Here is a 22,733-nt window from a genome sequence, read left to right on the forward strand (position 1 = left end):
TGCTCAGCCTGCCAGGTCTAGCTAGGAAAGTATGTAAATGGCCAAACCGTTGAGGAAAAGGTATTAAAACTTCTTCTGCTTTTCAGGGGTTTCTTAGTGAAGGGCTCCCAAACTGCGGTGGCGCCAGCCTCAGGGCCCACCGCTGTCGCCCCGGCCAGCAACCTGTCCCAACCCTCCCCGGATGCAATTAAAAGTCCTCTGCACCACATTATAGGTGACTCTGTCGGTTAGATTTTGTTGTTGTTGTTGTGGTTAGATGTTCCCGGCTGGCTATAGCTGCCCGGCCCCTTTGCCTTCTGCCTCAGGGGCGGGGCACGTCTCCTAGCGACACTGCGGACGCGGGCCGGGCCGGGCGCCGCAGCCATGTCCTCCTACAAGCCGGGGAAGAGGAGGGAGACGCTGACGCGCAGCAGCTCCGTGCACGGGGGCAGCCCCAAGGAGTAAGGCGGCGGTGGGGGCTCCCGCACGTGCCGCTTTCCCGCCACGAGCGGCTGTTCCCGCGCTCCGGGCGCTGGCGAGGGGCGGGGGGGTGTTGGAGCGCTGCGCCGCTGCCCCCTGCTCCGAGCGAGCAGCTGGTTGGATGGACTGGGCACGTGACTCGGGAGGGACCTGGGCTTGTTGAATGTGGAGTACTAGCGGGGGTGCGTTTGATAGCGGGTTTCAGTGAGGATGGGGCTGGGCTGGGCTGAGTGGGGGGACATGACCAGGAGGAGCATAGGGGTCAGGGTACAGCAAGGGGAGTTGAGGTTGGAGCGGAGGGAAAGCTTTCTCACAAGGAGGAGAGAAAAGCATGGGGAAAGGTGGTGGCCTCTCCTCTTCAAGACCTGGGTAGACAAAGCCTTGGACCTGGGATGGTCCTGCTTTGAGCAGGGGGGTGGAGTAGATCAGTGGTGCTCAACCCTTCTTTGGTACCAGGACCCATTTGGAAACGTGGATGGGCAGGGCACCTCACTCCCGACCTGCGTGGCATGTGCAAGCACGAGCATGGCAGTGCATGTCGCACACCTTAGAGGGAATGCTGCCCTCCACCCTTGGTATGTGTGGGGGGCGGTGGGAGAGGGGCAAGCAGCCCCTCACAGGCTGGAGCTCTGCCAGCCTGCAAGGGGAAAGCCCCAGTTGCCCCCGTTTTTCTCCTTTAAAAGCAGAATCCACTTTGTTTGTTGATCCATTTTTCAACTTTGTTAAAGAACATTTCATATATTCTTGCGACCCACTTGTGGGTCACAACCCACAGGCTGAGTCACGCTGGACTAGATGAGCTCCTGAGGTCCCTCCCAGCCTTCCTTGTCTATGATTCTGTGATGGGCACCAGGGTGCCTTTGTGTCACTTTGCACCCACTCCTTCCAGACCAGACCAGACCAGACCAGCCCAGCCTAGCCTCCACTAGGCCTCCACCAGCCATTCAAAGGAAGATTTTGGCCTCCAAGCAGCTGCAACCAAGCTGGCTTCACTGAAGCCTTGTGTAGCAATGGCTGGGCCAGGCCTGCTGGAGTGCCAGTTGTCACTGCCCAATTCAGACACCCCAAGTCAGTTGGCTGTGTTTTCAGCCTGATTCCTTCCCCCCAACCTGGGTGCACTGTTTGCTGCAGTTGCAGCTGGGCCTCAGCAGAATTGTGCCCATGAAGCTGTCCTGCTGCTCACACCTGAGCAGGAAGGCCTGGATGGGAGGGAGCCCAGTAAAATCAGTAGTTAAAAATGTCCTGCCCAAGTTCAGGCTCTGCCTTTTTTCTCCCTGTGAAGTTTCTCTGTTTTCTTAAAAATAATCAGGTCTTCAGCTCTAGTGCTCACCACAGTTTTGGGGGAGGTCTTGGTACAATTTGCCCCTCTTGGTACTGTCAGCTCCCATGATGTTCTTCCAAATATTTAAACCAGTGATTTTCAGCCAGGGCCCTGTGGCACTCTAGGGTGCTGCAAGATCCTTTGAAGTGTGCTGCAAGGTGTGAGGACACAAGCAGATAAGCCAGGGGCAGGCAATTATTTTGAGTGGAGGGCCGCTTACCCAGTTTTGGCAGGCTGTCAAGGGCTGTATGGGTAGCCCCACACCTTAGCAGATGCCCCACCCCTTGACAGGTGCCCTGCCCGCTGGTCACCATCTTGGGACCAGTGTCCCAGGGACAGCACTGGTGGGGCCCAAAGGCTGGCAGAGATCCACGGAGCTAGGTTGGGCTACACCAGCAGGGAGAGAGGAGCTGGCCTGGCTCCATAGAGCCTCTGCCAGCTGGGACCCCACATTTCTGCCACCCTGCTCTGGGCCCCACCGGCCTTGGCCCTGGGACACTGGTGCAGGCCCCATGCTCCCGCTGGCTCCCCACCTGCTCACACCCAGTGCCCCCCAGGCCTGTGGTACAGGTGGGGGGCAGTGCACAGCCCCAACCTCCTGCTCGCCAGTAGGAAAGAAGCTGGTGCTGAGCATGGGGAAAAGTGCCCCCTCACCTGCCCCATGGCGCCCTGAGTTGCAGGCGCTTGCAGCCCATGCAGGGCTGTCTGGAGCAGGCACAGGCAGTCCCAGGCAGGCTGTGAGCGGCTGCAGTGCGGGGCTCTGGCCATGAGGTGGGCAAAAGGCCACTTTTCTTCACACTCAGCACCAGCTTGTAACCTGCCCCACTGCCAGCCATTTTTGACAGGCAGAGAAATATTAATTTTCCAGATTTTTTTAGGGGCCCTGTGGGCCAGATAGAATGGCGAACCGTGGGCCATATTTTGCCCCTCCCTGAGATAAACGCAGACTAGGGCTTATCCTGCCTAGCCCAATCCCTCACCCCTGCTACGAGGAGATAAGCACTGTAATATATAGATTTGGTTTTTTTTAATTGGGTGTCACTCAATTAACAAAAGTCAGGGAGGGCACCTTGAGTCTGCTGTGAGATGCCTGGAATCTAAAAAGGTTGAGAATCATGGATTTAAACCTAGAAAAAAAAAACATTTCTTCCTCTCTCAGGGCGTAAGACAAACTGGTAGACTGGGCAGAGGTGGGGTCTCTCTTTACTTGTGTGTTGTGTGAATATGTTGAAATTGCTCTGGGAAAGTGTAATTGAGTAAGTGAACATTGAGTTTAGTTAAGAAAATGGCTCGCTTTTAATGTTCCTGCAAGAAAAAGCAAGACCTAAGCTCCAGAGTTTCGGTCCAGCTCTTGTGACAGTCCTTTTCCCTCGATCATGATCCTCCTACACTGGTTGACAATTTAATTGTTCCCTTGGAAAAGAGCTGTTTGTGGGAGGTCATGATTACAGAGGAAGACCGAACTTCCAGGACAGCTAATGTCAGCCCTCTGGAGGGCATTAACGAACAGTATCTTGTACAGTAATGGGTTTTGCTTTCAGTGAGGCCTGAGAGAGAATCCCTGTGCTTTGCTTGCTCTCTTTATAGTATGCTATGTTGCTGATTTGGGAGGCTGCTTTTTTTTAGAATTTGTCCAAGATGTGCAGCTTCCTAGATCAAATATAAGTGGCTGCACATTCAGACCGCGTGGAGCACACAGTGGCCTGTTGTGGCTGCATGTTTTTCTAGTAGTGTGGAACTTGGTTTTCTGGCCAGGTGAAGAAAGAGTTGGGTTTTACTACCATTTGGATCCCAAGCTGTCGACTGATTTAGAAATTTGACAATAGATGCCTTCTGTAGCGGGGGTTGTTATTGAAGAGGTACACTTTTTTTCAGAGTAAAATGGCCCCTGAACTGATCTGTATTTGCACAAAGGAAAGGCAATACATAGTGTTTGCTGCATGTTATAAAACACTGAGGATGTTAAGTATAAACAACATTAGAAATATTTATGCACTGAATAGAAACAGCATGTAAGCCTCATCTCTTGAGAGATTTAAAACTAGACTAGACAGGAGTAAAGCACTACCAAATATACTGCAGGGAATATCTTCCTCCAGCAGAGATAAACAAATAAATAAATAAAAGCACAGTGTAGAATGACATGATATTTTCACTGCTTCTTATTTAAGCTCTGTTCTGTTCCCTCTCTTCATTTTTAAATGTAAAGGGACTTGATCTTCCTCTAATTCTCAAGCCTGTAGATCATGTATAATCAGGATCCGTGCCAGGGCACTGGATGACAGCCCTTTTAATGGTACTGATGGATGTTCTCTTGCTGTTCTTGAATGGTGGGCAGGCACCTGTTCTCACCATCTTGGATCTCTGCATTATTTGGTGCTGTTGATCATGAACTACTATTATCTTTCCTGAGACAGGTGCTAAAATGGGTCTAGTCCTTCCTGCAGCTCTTCCTCACAGGTACAGTCCTACTTGTATCATTTTTCGTTCTCCCTATCAACAGTTATGTTCAGCCAGTAGGTGAATTTTTGAGTCAATAAGGAACACCAGTGCCACTCATAGGCATACAACACAGCTCTATATAGCCTCCACAATGACACTAAATCAGTAACACTAACGTGTCCCATTGCTTGGTTGACATAGTTGTGGATGAAAAGCAACTGATTGAGGCTGAACTCAGACAAAGTAGAGGTTATGCTGGTTTGCAGTGTTTGAATCCACTATGCAATCTCCCTTGACTGAAGGCACCAACTGGTCAGCTCAGTTTATAGTTTAGGAGTGATCATGGATTCCTCACTAATGGCAAGTTGCTGTAGCACAGCATTACTCATGAATGTTGCCTTCTGTCATTGGCTAAAACTTCTTTTTCTGTTATGGTGGATGATGATGATCTGATATCATCTATTATATACACCATCATCTTCTATCTGTCTGGACCAGAACTATGAATCCTAGCATGAAGTTATTTGCTCTTTGGAAACTGACTAGTACAGTGTTTTTGTATGGTTAACAGCTCCACGCTTCAGGCACAGTGGAACATTTTGCCTTCAGGATAAAGTTAGCTTACACTTGACTCCTACGTGTAAGACATGCTTTTTCAGTCATGCTTTCTCTAACAAATACACAGTAGTTTGTACATTTAATTATTTTTTCCCCTCTCCCCTGAAGAACTACATTGCATATGCAATTCAGCCTGGGGAAGAGGATGAGAGAAAATATGTTAGTTATGTCATTTACCTCTGTATGGCAGTACAGTATTTGGAAACATTTTGTAGCAGCAAGCCAAAGTGACCCAGCTCAGTTGTGAGATGGGGTGGCACTAGGACCTGACCGCCACTGCTGCAACTGCCCCTTCTCCTGGCTGTGGCATGGGCAAAAGCCCTGCCATTGCGATAGCTGGTTGTGGCACAGGCAAAACCTTCTGGGTCTGGCAGATCAAGTTGCTGACCGCCATTCTATGGGAAAGTGTTTGTTAAATGCTTCTTTGATCTCATTGTATATAAAATTTGCATTTATCACATAATGTGGTCCATCTCTCCTCTCTTACCTGCTGCTGGATTAGAGCAATTAATATGTAGATAACTCTGTCACAGCTCAAATTTAGCACCTTTAATCCTTTGTCCTCCCTCTTCATCTCTGCATTTCCTTGCTTAATATTAATAATCTAATATTATGTTAGATGATTGATTATTTATCTTTTAGCTATAGCTATTTGATTACAGTTAATAATTCCATGTTTTAATCCAGTATTCAATTTTAGCTAATCCAAATACAACAACCTTTTTTTGTGCTGCAATCATATTTCTTTGTTTTCCAGCATACATCTATTTTAGGGAAAGGCTGTCACTTTTAAGTTCACTTGTAGTGAAATTTGACAAAGCCAGTATTTCAAATCCTGTATTTCAAATTGGATCAGGAAGAAGTAAGCGACTTCATTAGAAACTGAAATACTTATTTCTGTGTAGTAAAATCACTAAATTGCACAGCACAGTTTGCAAAAAAAATCATCATTCAAGTGAAAAAATGATCACATTCAGTTAACCAGAATAACATTTGACCTTTTCTTTAGTATCTACCTCTTGCTTCAAGCTTTATCAAATGTGAACACTGTGGGTTTGTCAGAAAATGAATTCTTAATGTCATGCTGAGACTAGCAAATATGTAATTAATTATAAATTATGTGTCTGGTATTACTTTTTGTTGAGAGAACTTCAAAAGAACAGGAGAAAATTCTGACATTCATTATATTTGAGCTTTAATATTGGAAATAAAAGACACAGGGCATGAATCATTGCTCACCTTGGTGTAAGCTAAGGCCCAGATGCCCAAAGGGACTTAGGGATGATAAGGTTTGCTACACACAATTTTTGGTACCTAGCTCCAGAAGTGGAATTCACATAAGGTTAAGTGCCAAGTTCTTTGTATAGCAATCAAGAAAAGTTATATATCTTCAAGCAGGATTCACAAGTCAGCTTGCTGAGCAGGGGGAAATCAGACAACAGGAGATGTTGAGGAGAGGTGCTTTAAGAACTTTGCTGGTAAAATCTTTAGTGCTTTTGAGCTAGAGACAGAAGTTGCACATAACTTAGTTTAAGTGATTGGAAACCTGTTTAAACCTGCAACAGGACAGAAATTCAGTGCACGTAAACCAGTTTCAAAGTGGCTGAACCCAGCTGAAGGTATAACCTGGATGGATGTAGTATCAGACTTAACTGATTTAGATTAAACCAGATTGTGGAACTTCTGTTCCAGATTCCCTTCCAATTCAAGTTACTTCATAGTCCCCTAGGATCCCAAGATTCTTTGCAGGCCTGGGCTGTGCTGTCTGCTCCAGTGGAGCAGAGCTGGGTCTACCCTCACTTGTCACAAAGCTGAGGCAGTAAATCCTCTGCTCCTTAGCTTGCTTCCTGCCTGTGTATGTCAGCCGGCTGGGATGGGGGCAGGGGAACAGGCCCCCTAGCTCTGGTCTGCACAGTGCAGGGGGAGGGAAAGCCCTCACAGTGGGGGTTTTTAGTCTCTCCACAGCCTGGAGAACCAGGCTAGGATCACACCAGCCCCTCCTGCTCACCGGCCCATGACCTCTGAGAGGTCATAGAGATGGGGGAAGGGGGGTGGTGGAGGGGAACACACTTCTGGCCCAGCAACAGCCCTCCCCACCAGGGATCTTTATGGGGGAGCCCTCATGTGGGGGGACTTTTTTCCCCCGCCTGCAGCCCAGTGAACTGGGCTGCAAAAGCCCCAGCCCTGCTCCCTTGCCTGTCATGCAGACCCATAAGAGGCAGGTGGCTGGAGGCAGGCAGGGATGAGGAGAGAGTTGTCTGCTGGCTCTCCCCCTACCTGAGGCTGAGAGCAGGGGTGGGGATGGGGTTACCAACATCCAGTCAAGTATGGGTTGCCAATCAACTGGGTTTGGCAACTTTCAGTGTCCAGCATGATGGGAAGCCCATATGAGCGCCCTTGTTTCCTGGCTTGGACCAGTGCAGGCGTCTGCCTGCTTTGGCCACTGCAATACTTAACATTGGTTCAGTTCATTATTGGTTCAATCTACACAACTTGGAAAAAAATGCAAAGATTGAATTGATTCAACCCTGGGCTTTTTGAACCTCTGTACTTAGACTTTGCATCGAAGAGACCATAGGTGCCTTAGCAGGTTAAGCAGAGTTTTTGAGGATTTCTTGAGGACATTTTTCTTTTTCCACTTTTACGTTCATCTGCACCGCCATCGTGACATAAAGCAGGGGTTCCCAAACTGTGGTACGTGTACACTTTGGGGCATGCAAGATATCTCAGGAGTATGCAGGAAAAATTGCGTAATGGTGGATTTAATTTTCATTATAATAATCAGCATTGAATGGGGTTACAATATAAAACGTATGCTGGTAGGGGTATGTGGTCAGCTGGTAAATCTGGAAGGGGGTATGCAATAAGAAAAAGTTTAGGAATCTCTGCCTTTAAGCACCCTTAATACAATCAAGGAGCAGGCCCTTGGTTGCTGGGGCTAGATGTTAAAAGTTTTTAAACCCTCTGATGCATGTGTTCTCTATATAATACCATATATAGTATCTTATAAAATTGCCTGCTACTTGGGCATACACAAGCGTACAAACTTTTTTTTTTTTTTTTTGCTTGAGTAGCGACACAAATTGTAACATAGGATAGAATCAGGCTCTATTTCTTTGTTACTAGTGAGGACTAGAAATTCTGGCAACACTAGGATAAACAAATCTATTTGAGAAATTACCTAGAGTTGCAGTAATTCTGGTATTGTAGTCCAGACTAATCAGTCTCTCTTTACATTCTGTCAGTCCCTCATGTGATTAAGAACTTTTGGATGTCAACAGCCCAAGTTGAAGGAATGCCAGCTCAGGACAAAATATCTCTTGTAGTTCAAGAAACTATCCAATCAGCCTTCTAGTCTTAGCTGTCAGGAAATATTTAGGTTTAGCTTCTGTTTAACGATATATAGCAGATTTAAATCAAGAAGAGAAGGCTGGTGGAAGATTGTTATAAACTATTAAGATGTGATATTTTTATCTCCAGACAGATGTTTTACAGGAAGGCTTTCCCTTTCCTTCCTGTCATGAGAAAATAATGATCAGTCTTTTGCTGTTCCTTTAGTGGTCTTCCTGCCTGTCCGCAGGTGACAGTGATTGCCATTAATGAGTTGTGCACGTATACTCACTGCAGAATGCATTAGGCTTCGGCAGCGTTAATCCTGACAGACAAGTCTATAGAATGATGCAGAAAGTTTGAGTAGGAGACAAATATTTTCTTAGTGGCTTTAAAAGTCCCTGTTTTTGCTGACTTTTAGGAGAATTTTTGTTTCAAAAAGATCATTCAAGAAAATAGTTCTAGTGTTGAATACAGTAGACAAATCAGCTTTAATGTGCTTTAAATATGTGCTTTAAAGTTTTCCTCTCAGTTTGTTTATTAGAGGAAGGAATTCTTTGTCATTGTTTGCCAAGATCGAATAGAGTACAAGTGGAATAGAGAAGGAGCATTTTTAATTGAAATAACTAGAATACCAGGAATTTCAAATGAGCTTGTTCATGTGCTGTAAGATATATGAAAATAGATTTTGAAAAAATACTAGACTTTGAAATGGTGTCTGGGTTAACACTTTTTCATAGGCAGTGCAACTTCTCAGCAAAGAAGTTAGCACACTTAGGTATGCTCCTTGAATTTAAGATCTGGATGAGAGTCTGATGCTAGTGGTGTGGGAGTTTTGCCATTTGATTTCAGTGAGCCTTGATTTAACCCTTGAGATGAGAAGTGACTGGCTGGTGGAATGGCTGGCCTTTTTTCTTATTCTGTTGTGAGCTAGTGCTACTCAGTCCCCTGAATATTGAGGCCCAGATTTTCTTACCTTTTAATCAAGCACATCTTTCTTTTTCAGCTAGGCTGTAAACAACATATTTTGGTCACCATCATGCAGACACTGTGCAACGCATTACTAAAACCAGTGAAAGCTATGGGAATCTTTCCATTGACTTCACTGAATTTAAGATCATGCCCAGAGGAAGTAGTAAGTGTTTTTGATTTTTGACTTTTCAGAAAATGCAGCTTTTGAAATATGGTACTGAAGGCATGGAAAGATGAACAAATTAAATCTCTGTAAAGGAAGGGGGTTGCTACTTAAGAAGGACCATGTCAGCTTATCCCCTGTAACTGTTAGGTCTGTCTGCTCTTACTCCTCAGTAAGTCAAGCCAAACTGCAATAATTTACCTTTGATTAAAACCAGGGCAATATAACTGAAATTTAGCTTCACTTTCTACAAGTTATACGTAGATAAAACAGTTGCACTGAATTCACTTGAATCCTTATAAATCTTCTAGCACCCATTCCAAAGTGTGTGAGTATGTAGTCTGCTTACTTTCTGTCTTTGGTTAGAAAAAAAAAAGAGCATGTTCAATTTTCCAACACAGTGAAGAGCTAACCTGCCAAAATGTTTTAGGTGGTAATGGTGGAATGTAGGAATTAATTATCTTCATGTCGAAATAGAAGTCTTTGCAGCAAGAGATGGGCTGTCTATATTTGGGAAAAGATTATGGCATGGATCTGCAACTATAGGATAAAGGACTACAGGCAACCCCTGCTTAATGTGGTTTCGCTATAGTGCTCATTTAAAATACATACCTGATTTCACTTAGCGCTCAGAGCGTTTTGATATAATGCTCAGTGTGGGTCTAGAGAGAAGGAGCAATGGCGGCGGCAGCAAGTTCAGAGTTGAATGACGGCCAGCAGAGGCCCAGGGCGGAGCAGCAGGAGAGCGGGATTTGCTCTTGCATGTGGTGCTGGGGCTGGCAGGAAGAAGCGGTGGCCGTGAGAAAGCAGGGCAGGGTGGGGGGGCAGCGGTGGCATGACCACAGAGCCTGGGCTGGTGCCCAGGGCTGGCAGGGCCCAGGGTGGGGCCGCAGGAGCCCGCAGCCGGCAGGCAGGTGGGGAGGAGTGGTGGCAGCAGCAAGAAGGGGCAGGTGGGCAAGGGGCGTGAGCGTGGGGCCCGGAGGGGCGGCAGGAGTGCGGGGCCCGGGGTGTCAGGACATGTGCGCGTTGTCCTCTGCTCTAGGCTGCAGTGGGGCTGAGCCTGCACAGCCTTCCCTGCTCCTGGGTTGCAGCCCCCCCTACCCCATTCCAGTCACACACTCAACCATGAAAACCGTCCTGGGCTTGCAGCAGTCTGGTGGTGGCAGATAGTTCCAGTGTTGGGTGCCTCCGCTGGGCAGAGCAGTGAGCGGGTGCTGGTGGGTTGGTGGCCCCACTGCTTCCCACGTGCTGGCCAGAGCCCCGCTGTCTAGGGTCTGGGCCAGCAAGCTGTGCAGAACCAATTATATTTATTTACATTAAATCCTATGGGGAACTGGGTTTCACTTAATGCTGTTTCGCATAGCACTCTGTGTTTCTGGAACCAATTAAGAGCGCTAAGCGGGGGTTATCTGTAATGCTTTTTTTCTTCTGGGAGCTAAGACTTGCAACATGCAAGTTGGATCCATGCTGCTTATGCCCAATAAAATCCAACAGGGTTTGGAATAGATTCATAGATGCTAGGGTCGGGAGGGACCTCAGCAGATCGAGTCTGACCCCCTGCCTAGGCAGGAAAGAGTGCTGGGTTCAGATGACCGCAGCCAGATGCTTATCCAGCCTTCAATAGATTTTGAAAGAGAGATTAAGAGATTACTGTTATGTGACTTCATTATCTCCCTGTAACAGGTTGCCCCCCCCAATGGCATTCTAGTGGCCTATGAAGGACACCCTTGAAGTCCTTTAATACTTCACTTCTGTATTTTGTCTTGTATCCCATCTTTACTCACCTGCCACGTCTTGATGTAAATATTGTTTAGATGTTCTTACAAGCGGAAGACTGCCTATTGCACTTCTATGTTAGGGTTCTCAGCCACCACGGGCTTTTCCCTTGTCTTTCTCTAGCTAGGCCTACCAGCCTAAACCCCCCAGGTAGGGTTTGACTCTGAAGATCTAGCTCCCTAATACTCTGGGCCCATGGCCCTCCTTTTGTGCCCACTATGGCATCAGGCCTTCTGGTCCCCCTTTCACACTGTGCCCCTGGGTGCCGGGTTGTTGTGTCTTCTGCCTCTTCAGGCTTGGCCGCTTTCTTATAGCTCGGGCTACTAGCCAAGATCCACCCGCTGGCACCTGGCTTCAAAGTTCTGCAGCCAGCTCTAGGCCACTGGCCTTAAACAGCTGTACCCACTAGTGCACTGGGCCCTTTGGACTTTTATGACTGCACCCCAAGGTGCTAATGAGGTCTCCTCCTCCCCTACAGCCTCAACTACAAACCACCAGATTACCAGTCAAACACAAACATAAGCCAATGGCCTATAACCAAAAAAAAAAAAATTAAAATTAAGTAAGGTTGTCTGCCAGCTCACATTTTTTCATGGCTCTGTACTTCTACTTCCCACCATCTGCTATGCCCCTTCTTGTAAGGCTACCACAGCTTCTCTGGGTGTCATCAGGAGTTCACCCCTTCTGCAGCCAAAACTCCCTTTGCCAGCTCAGCCCAGGGTTTTTATAGTTCTGGGCTGCCCTCTTCTGGTCACCTGACTAGCCGGCAAGGCTCAGCTTTTAACCCCTACCCTGCCAGCAGGCTGTGCCTGGAAAGTTCTGGTCTTAAAGGGGCTGGCCTGATTTCTGGTAACAGGGTAGCCAAGATGATGCTGGGGGAATCACACAAGTCTGCCAGAAAGAGATAAAAGGCATGACCCTCAGTAGTGCCTTGTCATCCAGCACCTGACCTACAGAGACAGAAGGATAAGTAGGCAACCCCCTTCTGGAGAAGACATTGCCTTGAAGGAAGCTGACCATCAACAACAGACTCCAGGGCCTCAGATAGGTAGATATACTGACACCAGTGTTCTCACAATCACTACAGCAGCTACTATACTACATGGGTTTAAATGAGATGGGTTTGAATGAGTGAGTGCATGTGTGTGTGTATGTGCTAAGGTGACCAATGCCACCCATAACTCAAAGTTTGCATTTATCATTTTATTGGTAACTTCACATTCCGTCCAATAAACTAGAATTTATTATGATTCCATGAGTTGATCCTTTGTAACCAACACAGTCAGCATACACATAATATGTAACTAGATTAATTGAGCCCAGACAATGTAATAAGAGGTGTAACAAGGGCAGCAGTGACTGCTGGGCTTTTGGTATTAGCAATGCAGTCAGCTTGTAGCTGCAGTGGATACTATTTTTATGGCCCTTTCCCCCATTCCCCCACATAAGTTGGTCCCTGGGGCTCCTGCCCTAGTCAGCCCCCATTAGTTATGTGACTCAACGTCGTGAAGCCTGTCTCTCTCTGTTAGTAAAGGGGATGGATGATTGCTAGTTAGCTGAGAAAAATATTATCTTGTAAATTCAGTAGTTTGCAAGGTAGATTATTTCTTATGCTCTAACATTTTTTATAAAATGACTCTGTTGCTGAGTGTTTTTTCTCTGAAGCAAACTTTGCTATGGTAATTGTTTTGTATTATCTTGTTTTACTACTTGTAAGCGATATTTATTGTTATCCAGTACATGAATTAAATCACTAGACTTAAGAAAGTACTAGTACTATAAGACTAAAAATGACTGAAGTCTTGAAAATTGTGAAATCAGTTGTGAATAATATTGAAAACTAATTCCGTAAATTCGGGTACTATAATGTTTATTCACTTAGCCTCATTTTTATGATCTACATGTGACCAGGTTATTTTCAAGGTGTGTACAAGTCATGCATACAGGTAGCCTCAAAATGTAATTTCTTGCCCAAAGTAGCTTTGCTGGATTGCCTGGGAGGCTGGACTTTTTTGCTTTTTTATTGAGCCATTACAGTCTGATTCTGTTTAAGACGTCTGCCTGTAGAGCAGGCCTAATTGGTCTAGTATTATTGGTGTAGCCTTTATTACATGAGGTTGTAATTTTCATTATAAGTCATTCAGTGTCACAAATGCCCTGGTATCATGGCATATGATCAAACCAGTGTGGGCAGAGTCTGCAATGTTTTTAAGCTAGCAGGAGCAGTGTATTTCTGGAGCTAGTTGCTAATGCTTTCTTGATAATTCTTAGGACTGAGAGGCTTGAGGCGAGTTTGATTAGTAAGATTGTGTCAAGCAGTTTTTGAGGATGAGCAGGGCACTTTTGTGTTTTAAGTGGCTGTTAGAAAGACTTTGTGAGGAAGGCATTGACTGCTTCTATTATCAGTAGGCCAAAACATCCTCTGTAAGTCTTGCCCATACACAAGCATCAGGAGTCCAGTTCACAGACGGAAGCATAGGATTTCTGTAGCTCTGAGGGCAGAACCTTGACAAATTGACAAATGAGAAGTATGTGGTTAGCTTGATATTTTAAACATGTGAAACTTTGGGTGCAGGAGATTTATCATGGAGTCACCCGCTCTTGTTTTCAAAGTAATGTTATTCATTAAATTTGTTAACTATTGCAAGCTTGAATTGGATTGAACTATTTTGCTCCTGAATTCCTACCTTCCATGCTGTTTTGTGCTACAACATTGCACGGTCGTAATCTTTGTATGTAGGGTGAAGAAACATGCAACTATAATTCTTGTACAAATGCTGTCGCTGTGGCTGATAAAAATAGCAGTACACTTTGTGCCTGTATATTGTCTTTTCTGCCTAAGTATAAAAGATCACTTTTTCACGTTAGCTTTTTGTACCTGTTTAAGTAGTTTTGCTTACACATGGCATTTCTAGTCTATGACTTTTTGTCTCAGCAATAGGTTGAGTATATCTGTAGGTTTTGGTAAATGTGTTGACATTCTGGCATACAAACCATGTGAGTTTTCTTACAATGGGATGAAGTTCGAGATTTCAAAATTCTTGTGGGTTTGACTTCCATTGGTGCTTCGTGTACACACTTTCCTTCCGACTTTAACCTGTTCATGGTCAAGGATTTTTTCTCCTTGGTGGAGCATAACCATGCCTAGTGTTCCTGTACAAGGTTGGTTTGGTATAATACACATTCTTTTTGCAAGCTGGTGCCTATTAAAAACAGGTTGAAAAACCAAGATGTTAAAGAGAATATTTTCAAGAGATTCTTAATAAATTGTAACCTAGAATTAAATACACAGGGACTGTATTGCTTGCAGACTATCCCCAAACTTAACATCAGTGCAGAACCCTTCATTTTGGAGAAAATTAAGTCAATTCTGGGTTTAAAGAAAGAACTTAGTAGGTACTCAACATCTGCAGTAGTACAAATAAAAGCAAGAACGTAACGTGACTAGCAAAAGGGCTTAACTTATTTGATTTATTCAAATAATTTAATAACCAACTGCTGAAGAAAGGAGGTCTGATGGATTGTAACAACAAGAATGGAACAATATTTCTTACAGTATGAGCAGAAGTTTATAGTAAAATGATATTATGGTGGATGAAATAAATGGAAGACTAGCAACAGAGACGAATAAATGGGTTGCAGAGAAGTGTACAGAACTAATATGCATTGTGAAAAGTCCTAGAAAATGCACTAGACAACAAAATGCTAATTGACATTGATCTTTTAATTATTTTATTATTATTATTATGATTATGGCTTTATTATTTTAATTGGCTTTGAAAATCCTTTTAATAGTCTTGATGAAGACATTTTATGGGAAATAATGGCTAGTTATGGGGTATTCCAAAGATAAAGTAATATAAGATTTTCTGAAGTCTTATGGGTGCTAATGGCTAGCTATGGGATATCTCAAAATATATCTTTCTAAAGACAATTAATTTTATTTTACTTTCTTCCAAAAACAACAGGGTGGTTTAATGTAGTAATAGGGGTTGAATAAGTACATGCATTACTGCTTCTAATTTCTAGATAGACCGTAGCTTGCCTATGAAAAAAGCTGTGGCATTCCTTGAATTGACAGTAGAAAACTTGAAGACCTAGGCTTTGTGGATAACATCTTTCTCCTTTTATATGTAGCTATGCCAAGGAGATAAAAAGTTAAATGACAATTGATATAAGGAAGAAAATAAGACCAGTGGTTTCCATAAAAAAGACCATGATAGCAGAAATGGATAATATACTCAGTATTAAATGGTTCGGAAGAAATAGAGACAATTGAGGTACGTAGTTGTTTTAGTAATCTAGTAGCAGATAATTTTTCTTCCAGACAACAAGTTTAAGAGGCAGGAATAAAAATGCAAAAAAAGGAAAAGCAGCTGGAAATAAGACCTGAAGTAACAGAAAATCTGCTGATACATATGAAGATGCATCTATGTAATAGCAGTATAACATTAAAATCAATGCTAATTTATGGAGGAGACAAATAGACATGGATAACAACGCTTTTAGCAAAATTATATATTTTTGACTCGGGTTATATAGGAAGAATAGGATTCATGTCATCTCAGATATTCAGGGGATATGTGGATGGACAAGGTTACAAATCTGGAAATATGTAAAAATACCAGCCAAATACCGAAAGCTTAAATTACTAAAGAAAGGGCAATGAACATGCATTAGGTAAATAGCAAGAATGGAAGGAGTAAACTAAAAGGTTAAACAGAAAGAGTGTAACAGGGCCCCTAGCTTGTTACTAAGAGGGGGAAGCCCAGAGTGGGACACGGTACCTTCAAGAGGGTATATAATCCAAGAGAGATAATCCAAAATTTTAGACTGTGGAGGGGCTGCTGCCAGGCCCAGAGCTCTGGGAGAAGTGGCAGTCAACCTCCACAGGGCTGAGAGATGCTACCCATGTCCCGCTTGATGGTGACATTAGGCAGTAGAACTCAGCTGCCAGAGTGCCAAAGGATTATATTAGGAAGCTGCAGGATTCAAACACCGAGCAGAGGCTGGCCAAGGCCCAGCAAACTGTGACTGAGCTACTAATGCCTTGAGCATCAGTACAGAGGGTACAGGAGCCCTGAGAGGTAGTGCAGAGAGCCCAAGAGCCCTGAGAAACTGGACAGAGGGTAGAAAGAGCCCACTGACTGAGCTGAGGGGAGAGAGCCCGATAAACACTGCAGAGTAGAGTGGGATACTCAAAGCCACACCCTGGTTATTGGAAGGCAGTCTTCCAAATGCTCCTAGTAACATCAAAGTTGTAGCAGGCAGGAATGAGGGATATGATGAATGGAGTGCCTAATTTCTAAACAGGTCTCTGTGGGCCACTAGAGCTCTCCCAGAGCATTTATACACTTTTATGCAGCATTTTTTGTGTTGCGATGCTCCAGCATGCTGGATCTCTGGTGCAGACTTGATTAATCGAGTCTGCTCTGTGCGCGAGCTGATGCGCACTGTGCTGTGCTGCTTGCTGTTGTATAAGTGGTGAAATGCGCATTAGTGCAGAGAAAATGGTGGCAGTATGCTTTTGAACGAAAACACCTATGTGTATTATTTCAAAAGTGGACCATCGCCATTTTTTGTGCGCTGGCATGCATTTCACCACTTATACAACTGCATGTGTTACAGTTGCATACATATGTAAAAATGTATATGTACATAGGTACATACTGTGGTGCGTACGTATGTAAAAATACCTCAAGTGACTTTGGGGAACTGAGGCCTGTTACAAGACAATGGCAAGAAATACTAACAAAAACCTGGGGGTAAGCTGAAAAAAAGCATAAGAATTTGTCCAGGAACAAATTTTTTTTAGAAATACCATATACTTGCTACTGGGCGCAAAAAGAGACAAGAATTGAGTAATGCAGTGGTTCTCAAACTTTTTAGACTCGAGGCACCCCTTGGAAAGTGCTAGCTTTTAGCTTTCACTCATTTTTTGACTAGAAAAATAATAGAGCAATTCTGTTACAAAGTACTCAGAAGGACCACATCTGGTCAGATTGTTTTTAACCTTATGAATTATTATTTCAAATATCTGGGTTTAACTTGTGAATCATGTTTGCATGCCTAATAGTGCCAATATTGCATAGCACCCTATTGCACCCTCGAAAGGCTCTCAGGACACCCTGGTTGAGAATCACTGGAATGAGGTGTAGTTCAAGGAGGATTGATGGATTCAGCAACAGTTCACAAGTTCTTGAGTGGGGATGTGAAGATGCATAATAGCAGTGGAAGAGAGGAGAAGTTGCAGGTATGAACTGTGGATGGTGAGGCAACAGAAAAGCAGGATATGAAGCCAGAAAAGCAGGATATGAAGGGCTGAACTATAGATAGCAGCAGAGTGTATCAAAATAGAAGTAGGAATGAAAACTAGCAAGAAAGAAGCTTGTGGAGAATTTGATCAGGTAAGATCTATTATTTGGTAAAAGACTGGAACTAAGTCTGTGCTGTTGTACATCAGGGGAAGATCTGAACCTGAGAAGGGCCAGCAGTTTGTAAACAAAGGGTTGGATTACAGTGGTAATGATAGAGCCATGTGTCATTTTGTAGAAGCTGCTCCTTGCAAAACTCTTTCCGCTTTTTATGTTGCATTATTTCCAATTAACATGATCAAAGTTTTATATATCAGGGAGAATGGACCACGCAAATGAATATGATCAAAATAACGTACTAAAATAGCACGAAGGCAATCAATTAATTTAATGTATGAATTGAGTAGATTATATTTTAATTAATTAGGAATTTATATATTCAAATTAGTATTTCCTAGCTAATTCTAATTAAAACAAATTAGATATTTAATTAGACCATCCCTATATTATTATGATTTATGAAGAACAGAAAAAGTTACATTCAGCAGGAGAACTATGGGGTAGAATATGAATTAATTGTACCTAGATTTTTTTCATCTTCAAAGGGTTTTGAGGTGAGGTTTATTATTTTCCATTCATCTCATGGGGCTAAGGTAGTCTTTAGGATTTTTAGGGAGCTATCCAGGAAGTGACAACTGAGGAAAAGCAGTTTTTTTTTTCTCTCATAGTGTAGGCAGAGTATAATAGATGCTTGACACAACAAATAAAAGCACACAGGTCTAAATCCGCAATAGTATTGTGGTACCTTAGTGTTTGTCCATTAGGTATCCTGGTGCTGCCCAGTGGGATTGTCATCCCTGAATAAGGTACCTGAATTCCATGTTTGATTGATTCATTGGATAATTAAGTGAGAAGTGAGGAAGCTGCATGTAGAGTTGCCTAATCTAGCAAATAGGAAGTGCTGAGGAGAGGGGTAGTACTGAAGTCCTGTCCTTCTAAGGTAGCCAGGTATTTAAACATAGGTTTCCCACATTCCAGGAACATATACTAGCTGTCAGGCTGTTGTGCATCTTGGGATGATTCTCTTGTTGATTCTGTTCCATTTTTTAAAAAATATTGACACCTTTGTTTGGCCAAAGAGATTGAGAGAAAATGAAGTTGCTTCTCCATCCCTGTGGTTTAGGAACTTACCTGAGATATAGGAGAGTCAAGTTAAAGAATATTCTCCAGTGCATATTATTATATTATTTGTATAACATGGAAAAGTTTCAACAGGAGAGAGACTTGCCAAGAATAGTAGATAGCCCTATGGGCAAAACATTCTTTAAGGATATGGGACATCTGGTCTCACACTTTGATTTTAAATCGGTCATAGTAGGTATTTTGTCTTCCAGCTGATTGTCCTAATAATATCACATAATTGATTACTTCTTAGCCCTTAAAGTCCCATTCTCTGCTTCTTTTCGGCCAGGCCTGTCTGACATGTGTGTTCTGAGAATGTCTGCAGGATTCGATCCCAAGGTAAGAAGCTTAGAGTGCTTATTTTGAGCTAGGGTGCTGAGTAGCTTGGCAGCATGAGGACATAGGTGGTTTTACCACAAGCAGAAAGTTACCCGTGATCCTCCAAAACTCAGCTGCCCTGTTTACAGTGCTGCAACAGTAGATCCTGGCAATAATGGGCTCAAACATGCCCTGCTTACCTGCGCCCATTGATACTAAATTGGAAATTCCCTAGTGCAGTTGTTCTGGGCTCACCCCCATCAATACTCTCACAGACTCACTAAAGCCCAAAGCTTCAGGATTGCGTTCAGAGGTAAAAACCTAAGCCACCTCACTGATGTATTTTTGAGTTTGGTGTGTGTTAGTGGACCCAGTGAGCAGAGATGAGCAGGGGATGCTTGGTCCTATTCTTGCCAGGACCTGCCATCAGTACAGCAATGCCTCTCAGTGGTACCTATAGTAGGAATTGCATGTCTAGCTCTGTGATTTTAACCTTTTGGTCTCTACCCCAAAATTCTTTCCATTCCATTTAAATGCATTGCAGTAAGTTAGAGTAGCAAGCACTAGGGATATGGAGCACTGTGAAAAATGGCACACAGTGTTAAAAGCATATGGTTAAAGAGTTCAGATACAGGCACATGAAGGTTCTGTTATAAGGTGGTTCAGTTATTTGATAAAGACTCACTTTTTATGAACTAATTCAACCATGGCTCTTTTTCTAGAAATCATGGAAGAAATCTTCAAGAGGGATCTTAATGCAAAAAGGTTGTTGGCCTCTTATCGTTCGGTTTCAGTAATCTCAGAGATTATCTGTAATACCAACAGTTAGTTTTTGGCAATGAGTTCCTATAAAGTACCATTAGAAAAGTTCAGATCCGTGAGGGCCAACCTTTTTGGTGTGTCACTGGCAGAGCTAATTTCATGGGGGGGCACACTGTGCCCCCCTACCAGCTGGAGCACTCGCTGTCAGGAGGGGCACCAGCACTCTCGGGGAGGGGCATGAGCCCTTTTCCCCCCCGCCTCCCCCATGTGTCACCTATATATATGTGTATGCGTGCAGGTTTGTATTTACGGATATCTAATATATAAATCAGTGACGTGAATATGCAATGGAAAAGGTCTGGCTTGGCAGTAGGATTGTGGGAAAGGGTGTGGGAGCCATAACAAATCACAAATGAAATGCGAGTCAGCAATATCTTTCAAGTGAGAAAAAAACAAATTAAGACTTATAAATAGGACGGTCATATGCAAGACCCATGAAGTAATTATAGAAAGTTAGGGTTGGAAGAGACCTTGGGAGGTCATTGTTGACAGGAAAGCATCAGGGTCTCTGCTTGAATAAACCCAGAGGGTTGTTCTCCCCTTTACGCTGTCAATTAAAGTTTTGGTGGGCTTAAAAGGGACTGTTCCCTAGGTATAGACCTATGGCCTGGTCCCGCCCAGATGGCAATAAACCAGTAACTCCAAGACAATTGGATATAAGTGCAATTAAAATATATATAACAAATCCAGTCGCTAACATAACAGCACTAACAATAAGAAGAAATAAGAATCACAAGGTAGAACAGCATACAGGCAACCCTCGCTTCACGCTGTTTCGCTCAGCACTATTTCACCAGAATGCTCATTTTACATAGATACCCGATTCCACTAAATGCTCAGTGAGTTTCCTTATAACGCTCACAGGCATCGTACAGCTGGCAGCAGGGAGCGTACACTAGCGCCCCAGCGCATCGGCAGCACACAGCCTCCTTGTGCAATTTAGCGCCTGTTTGTGTTGCCACCTTGGTTCATCAAAAAATTGGTTTCGCTTAACGCTCGTTTTTTTGAGAACCAATTAAGAGTGCTAAGCGAGGGCTGCCTTTATACAATACTAGCCAATTGCCTGTCTGGGCCTGCTCCCCATTCCTTCCTGCTGCTTGGGGTCTGGGCCTGCTCCCCCCCCCTCGCCCCGCCCCGCTCCGCTCTGTCCCCCCCATCATGGCAGCGGGCTGCCTTCTGTCAGAACGCCTCTTCGCACTTGGATTGGCTGTTTGCAGCCAATCAGAGTGTGAATGAAGCGGTATGGACGGACAGACAGACGTAGGCTTTGATGATATCAGAATTTACAAAAAACAGCCCAACCCCCGCTGAGGTACCACAAGAGGGCAGTCAAGAGCACCAAGTGCCTAATGTGGAGACTGCGAGCGCTACTTCAGCCTTAGCCACGGTCACTGAGGCTGTCTCTGCCCTTCCCCAAATGGGTACCAAGCACCTCGGATACAAAGGCAGGCGATACTTTACCCTCATGGAGGATGGCAAGTAGATCAGGCAGGTGCGTTTGTGTATGGCGGGAATCTCTCCACAGCTCAGTGATATCCTGGGAGTTCGGCCCCTCGCTCACACAGGTGCCCTTTGCCTCAAAACAAACACTGCATACTCCCTTTCAGAGATGCAGACATGACTAGTCCTCTCACAAACTCCTGCAACCCAGCAGTTCATTATCATATTTTTCCTGCCATGATAGTTGTATAATCCTGACAGACCCTGCATGCTTGCAGCTGGGAAGCAGGTTGCAGCATCACCAAGGTCAGAAGTTCACAGATTCCAGAGGCTTGTAACCTCTAGTCATCCTACACATGTGTGACCAGGCCAGGACTTACTGCTAACAGTTATCTAGTCCAACCCCTGAACAAAGTAGGAGCATCCCCGACTAGATCATATTAGCCAAAGCTTTGTTTAGCCCAGCGATGGAGCTTCCACCACCTCTCCGGGTAACCTGTTCCAGTGTTTTACTACCCTCCTAGTGAGAAAAAATTCTTTCTAATATTTAACCTAAACTTCCCTTGCTGCAACGTGAGACCGTTGCTCCTTGTTCTGTCATTTGCCACCACTGAAAACAGTCTAGCTCCATCTTCTCTTTAACTCCACTTCAGGTAGTTGAAGGCTGCTATTAAGTCCCCTCTCAGTCAGTCTCCTCTTCTTTAGATTAAATAAGCCCAGTTCCCTCGGTCTTTCCTCATAAGTCATGTCCCCCAGCTCCCCTCACTATGTTTGTTGCCCTCTGCTGGACTCTCCAATTTGTCCACATCCTTTCCATGGTGGGATGTCCAAAACTGAACACAGTACTCCAGATGTGGCCTCACCAATGCTGACTAGAGAGGAATAATCACTACCCTTGACCCACTGGCAAGACACCTACCAATGCAGCCTAGTATGCCACTAGCTTTCTTGGCAACAAGGGCATACTGCTGGCTCATATTCAGCTTATTGCCCACTGTAACCCCTAGGTCTTTTTCTGCAGAGCTGCTACCCAGCCAGTCAGCCCCCAGCCTGTACTGGTGCATGGGATTGTTCTGTCCTAAGTGCAGGACTTTGCACTTGTCCTTGTTGAACCTCATGAGATTCCTTTTGGCCCAATCCTCCAATTTGTTTAGGTCACACTGAATCCTAGGCCTACCATCCAGCCTATCTATTACACTTCCCAGCTTGTTGTCATCTGAAAACTTGCTGAGGGTGCAGTCTATGCCATCTTCCAGGTTGTTGATGAAGACATTGAACAAACTGGTCCCAGGACTGACCCCTGGAGCACTCCACTTGACACCAGCTGTCAACTAGACATCGAGCCATTGGTTAGTGCTCTCTGAGCCCTATGCTGCAGCCAGTTTTCTTTCCACCTTACAGTCCATTCATCCAGCCCATGCTTCCTTAGCTTGCCTGTGAGAATGTTGTGGGAGACCATACCAAAAGCCTTGCTAAAATTAGGCACACCACATCCATTGGTCTCCCCGCATCCACAGAGCCAGTCAGCTCATCATAGAAGGCAATCAAGTTGGTTGCCTGCATAACTTGTCCACGG

General features: G+C 44.4%; 1 protein-coding gene across 6 annotated transcripts in view; it reads left to right on the top strand.

The window, feature by feature from the left end:
• The first annotated feature begins 308 nt into the window (after window positions 1-308).
• The window catches only part of ADGB (androglobin), a 299,037-nt gene continuing 276,612 nt past the window's right edge, over window positions 309-22,733 (top strand). For 3 of the 6 annotated variants that reach the window (XM_019488358.2, XM_019488362.2, XM_019488359.2), the window contains exon 1: window positions 324-440. In XM_019488358.2, coding sequence (XP_019343903.1) covers window positions 364-440 — 77 coding nt within the window. In that variant the 5' untranslated portion in view covers window positions 324-363. Of the gene's footprint in view, window positions 441-18,866; window positions 18,917-22,733 lie in introns of all 6 variants that reach the window. The other 3 variants (XM_019488360.2, XM_019488363.2, XM_019488361.2) reach the window with 3 other exon arrangements.

Source organism: Alligator mississippiensis, chromosome 1 (genome assembly GCF_030867095.1).
Source record: "Alligator mississippiensis isolate rAllMis1 chromosome 1, rAllMis1, whole genome shotgun sequence".
Lineage (NCBI taxonomy): Eukaryota > Metazoa > Chordata > Crocodylia > Alligatoridae > Alligator > Alligator mississippiensis.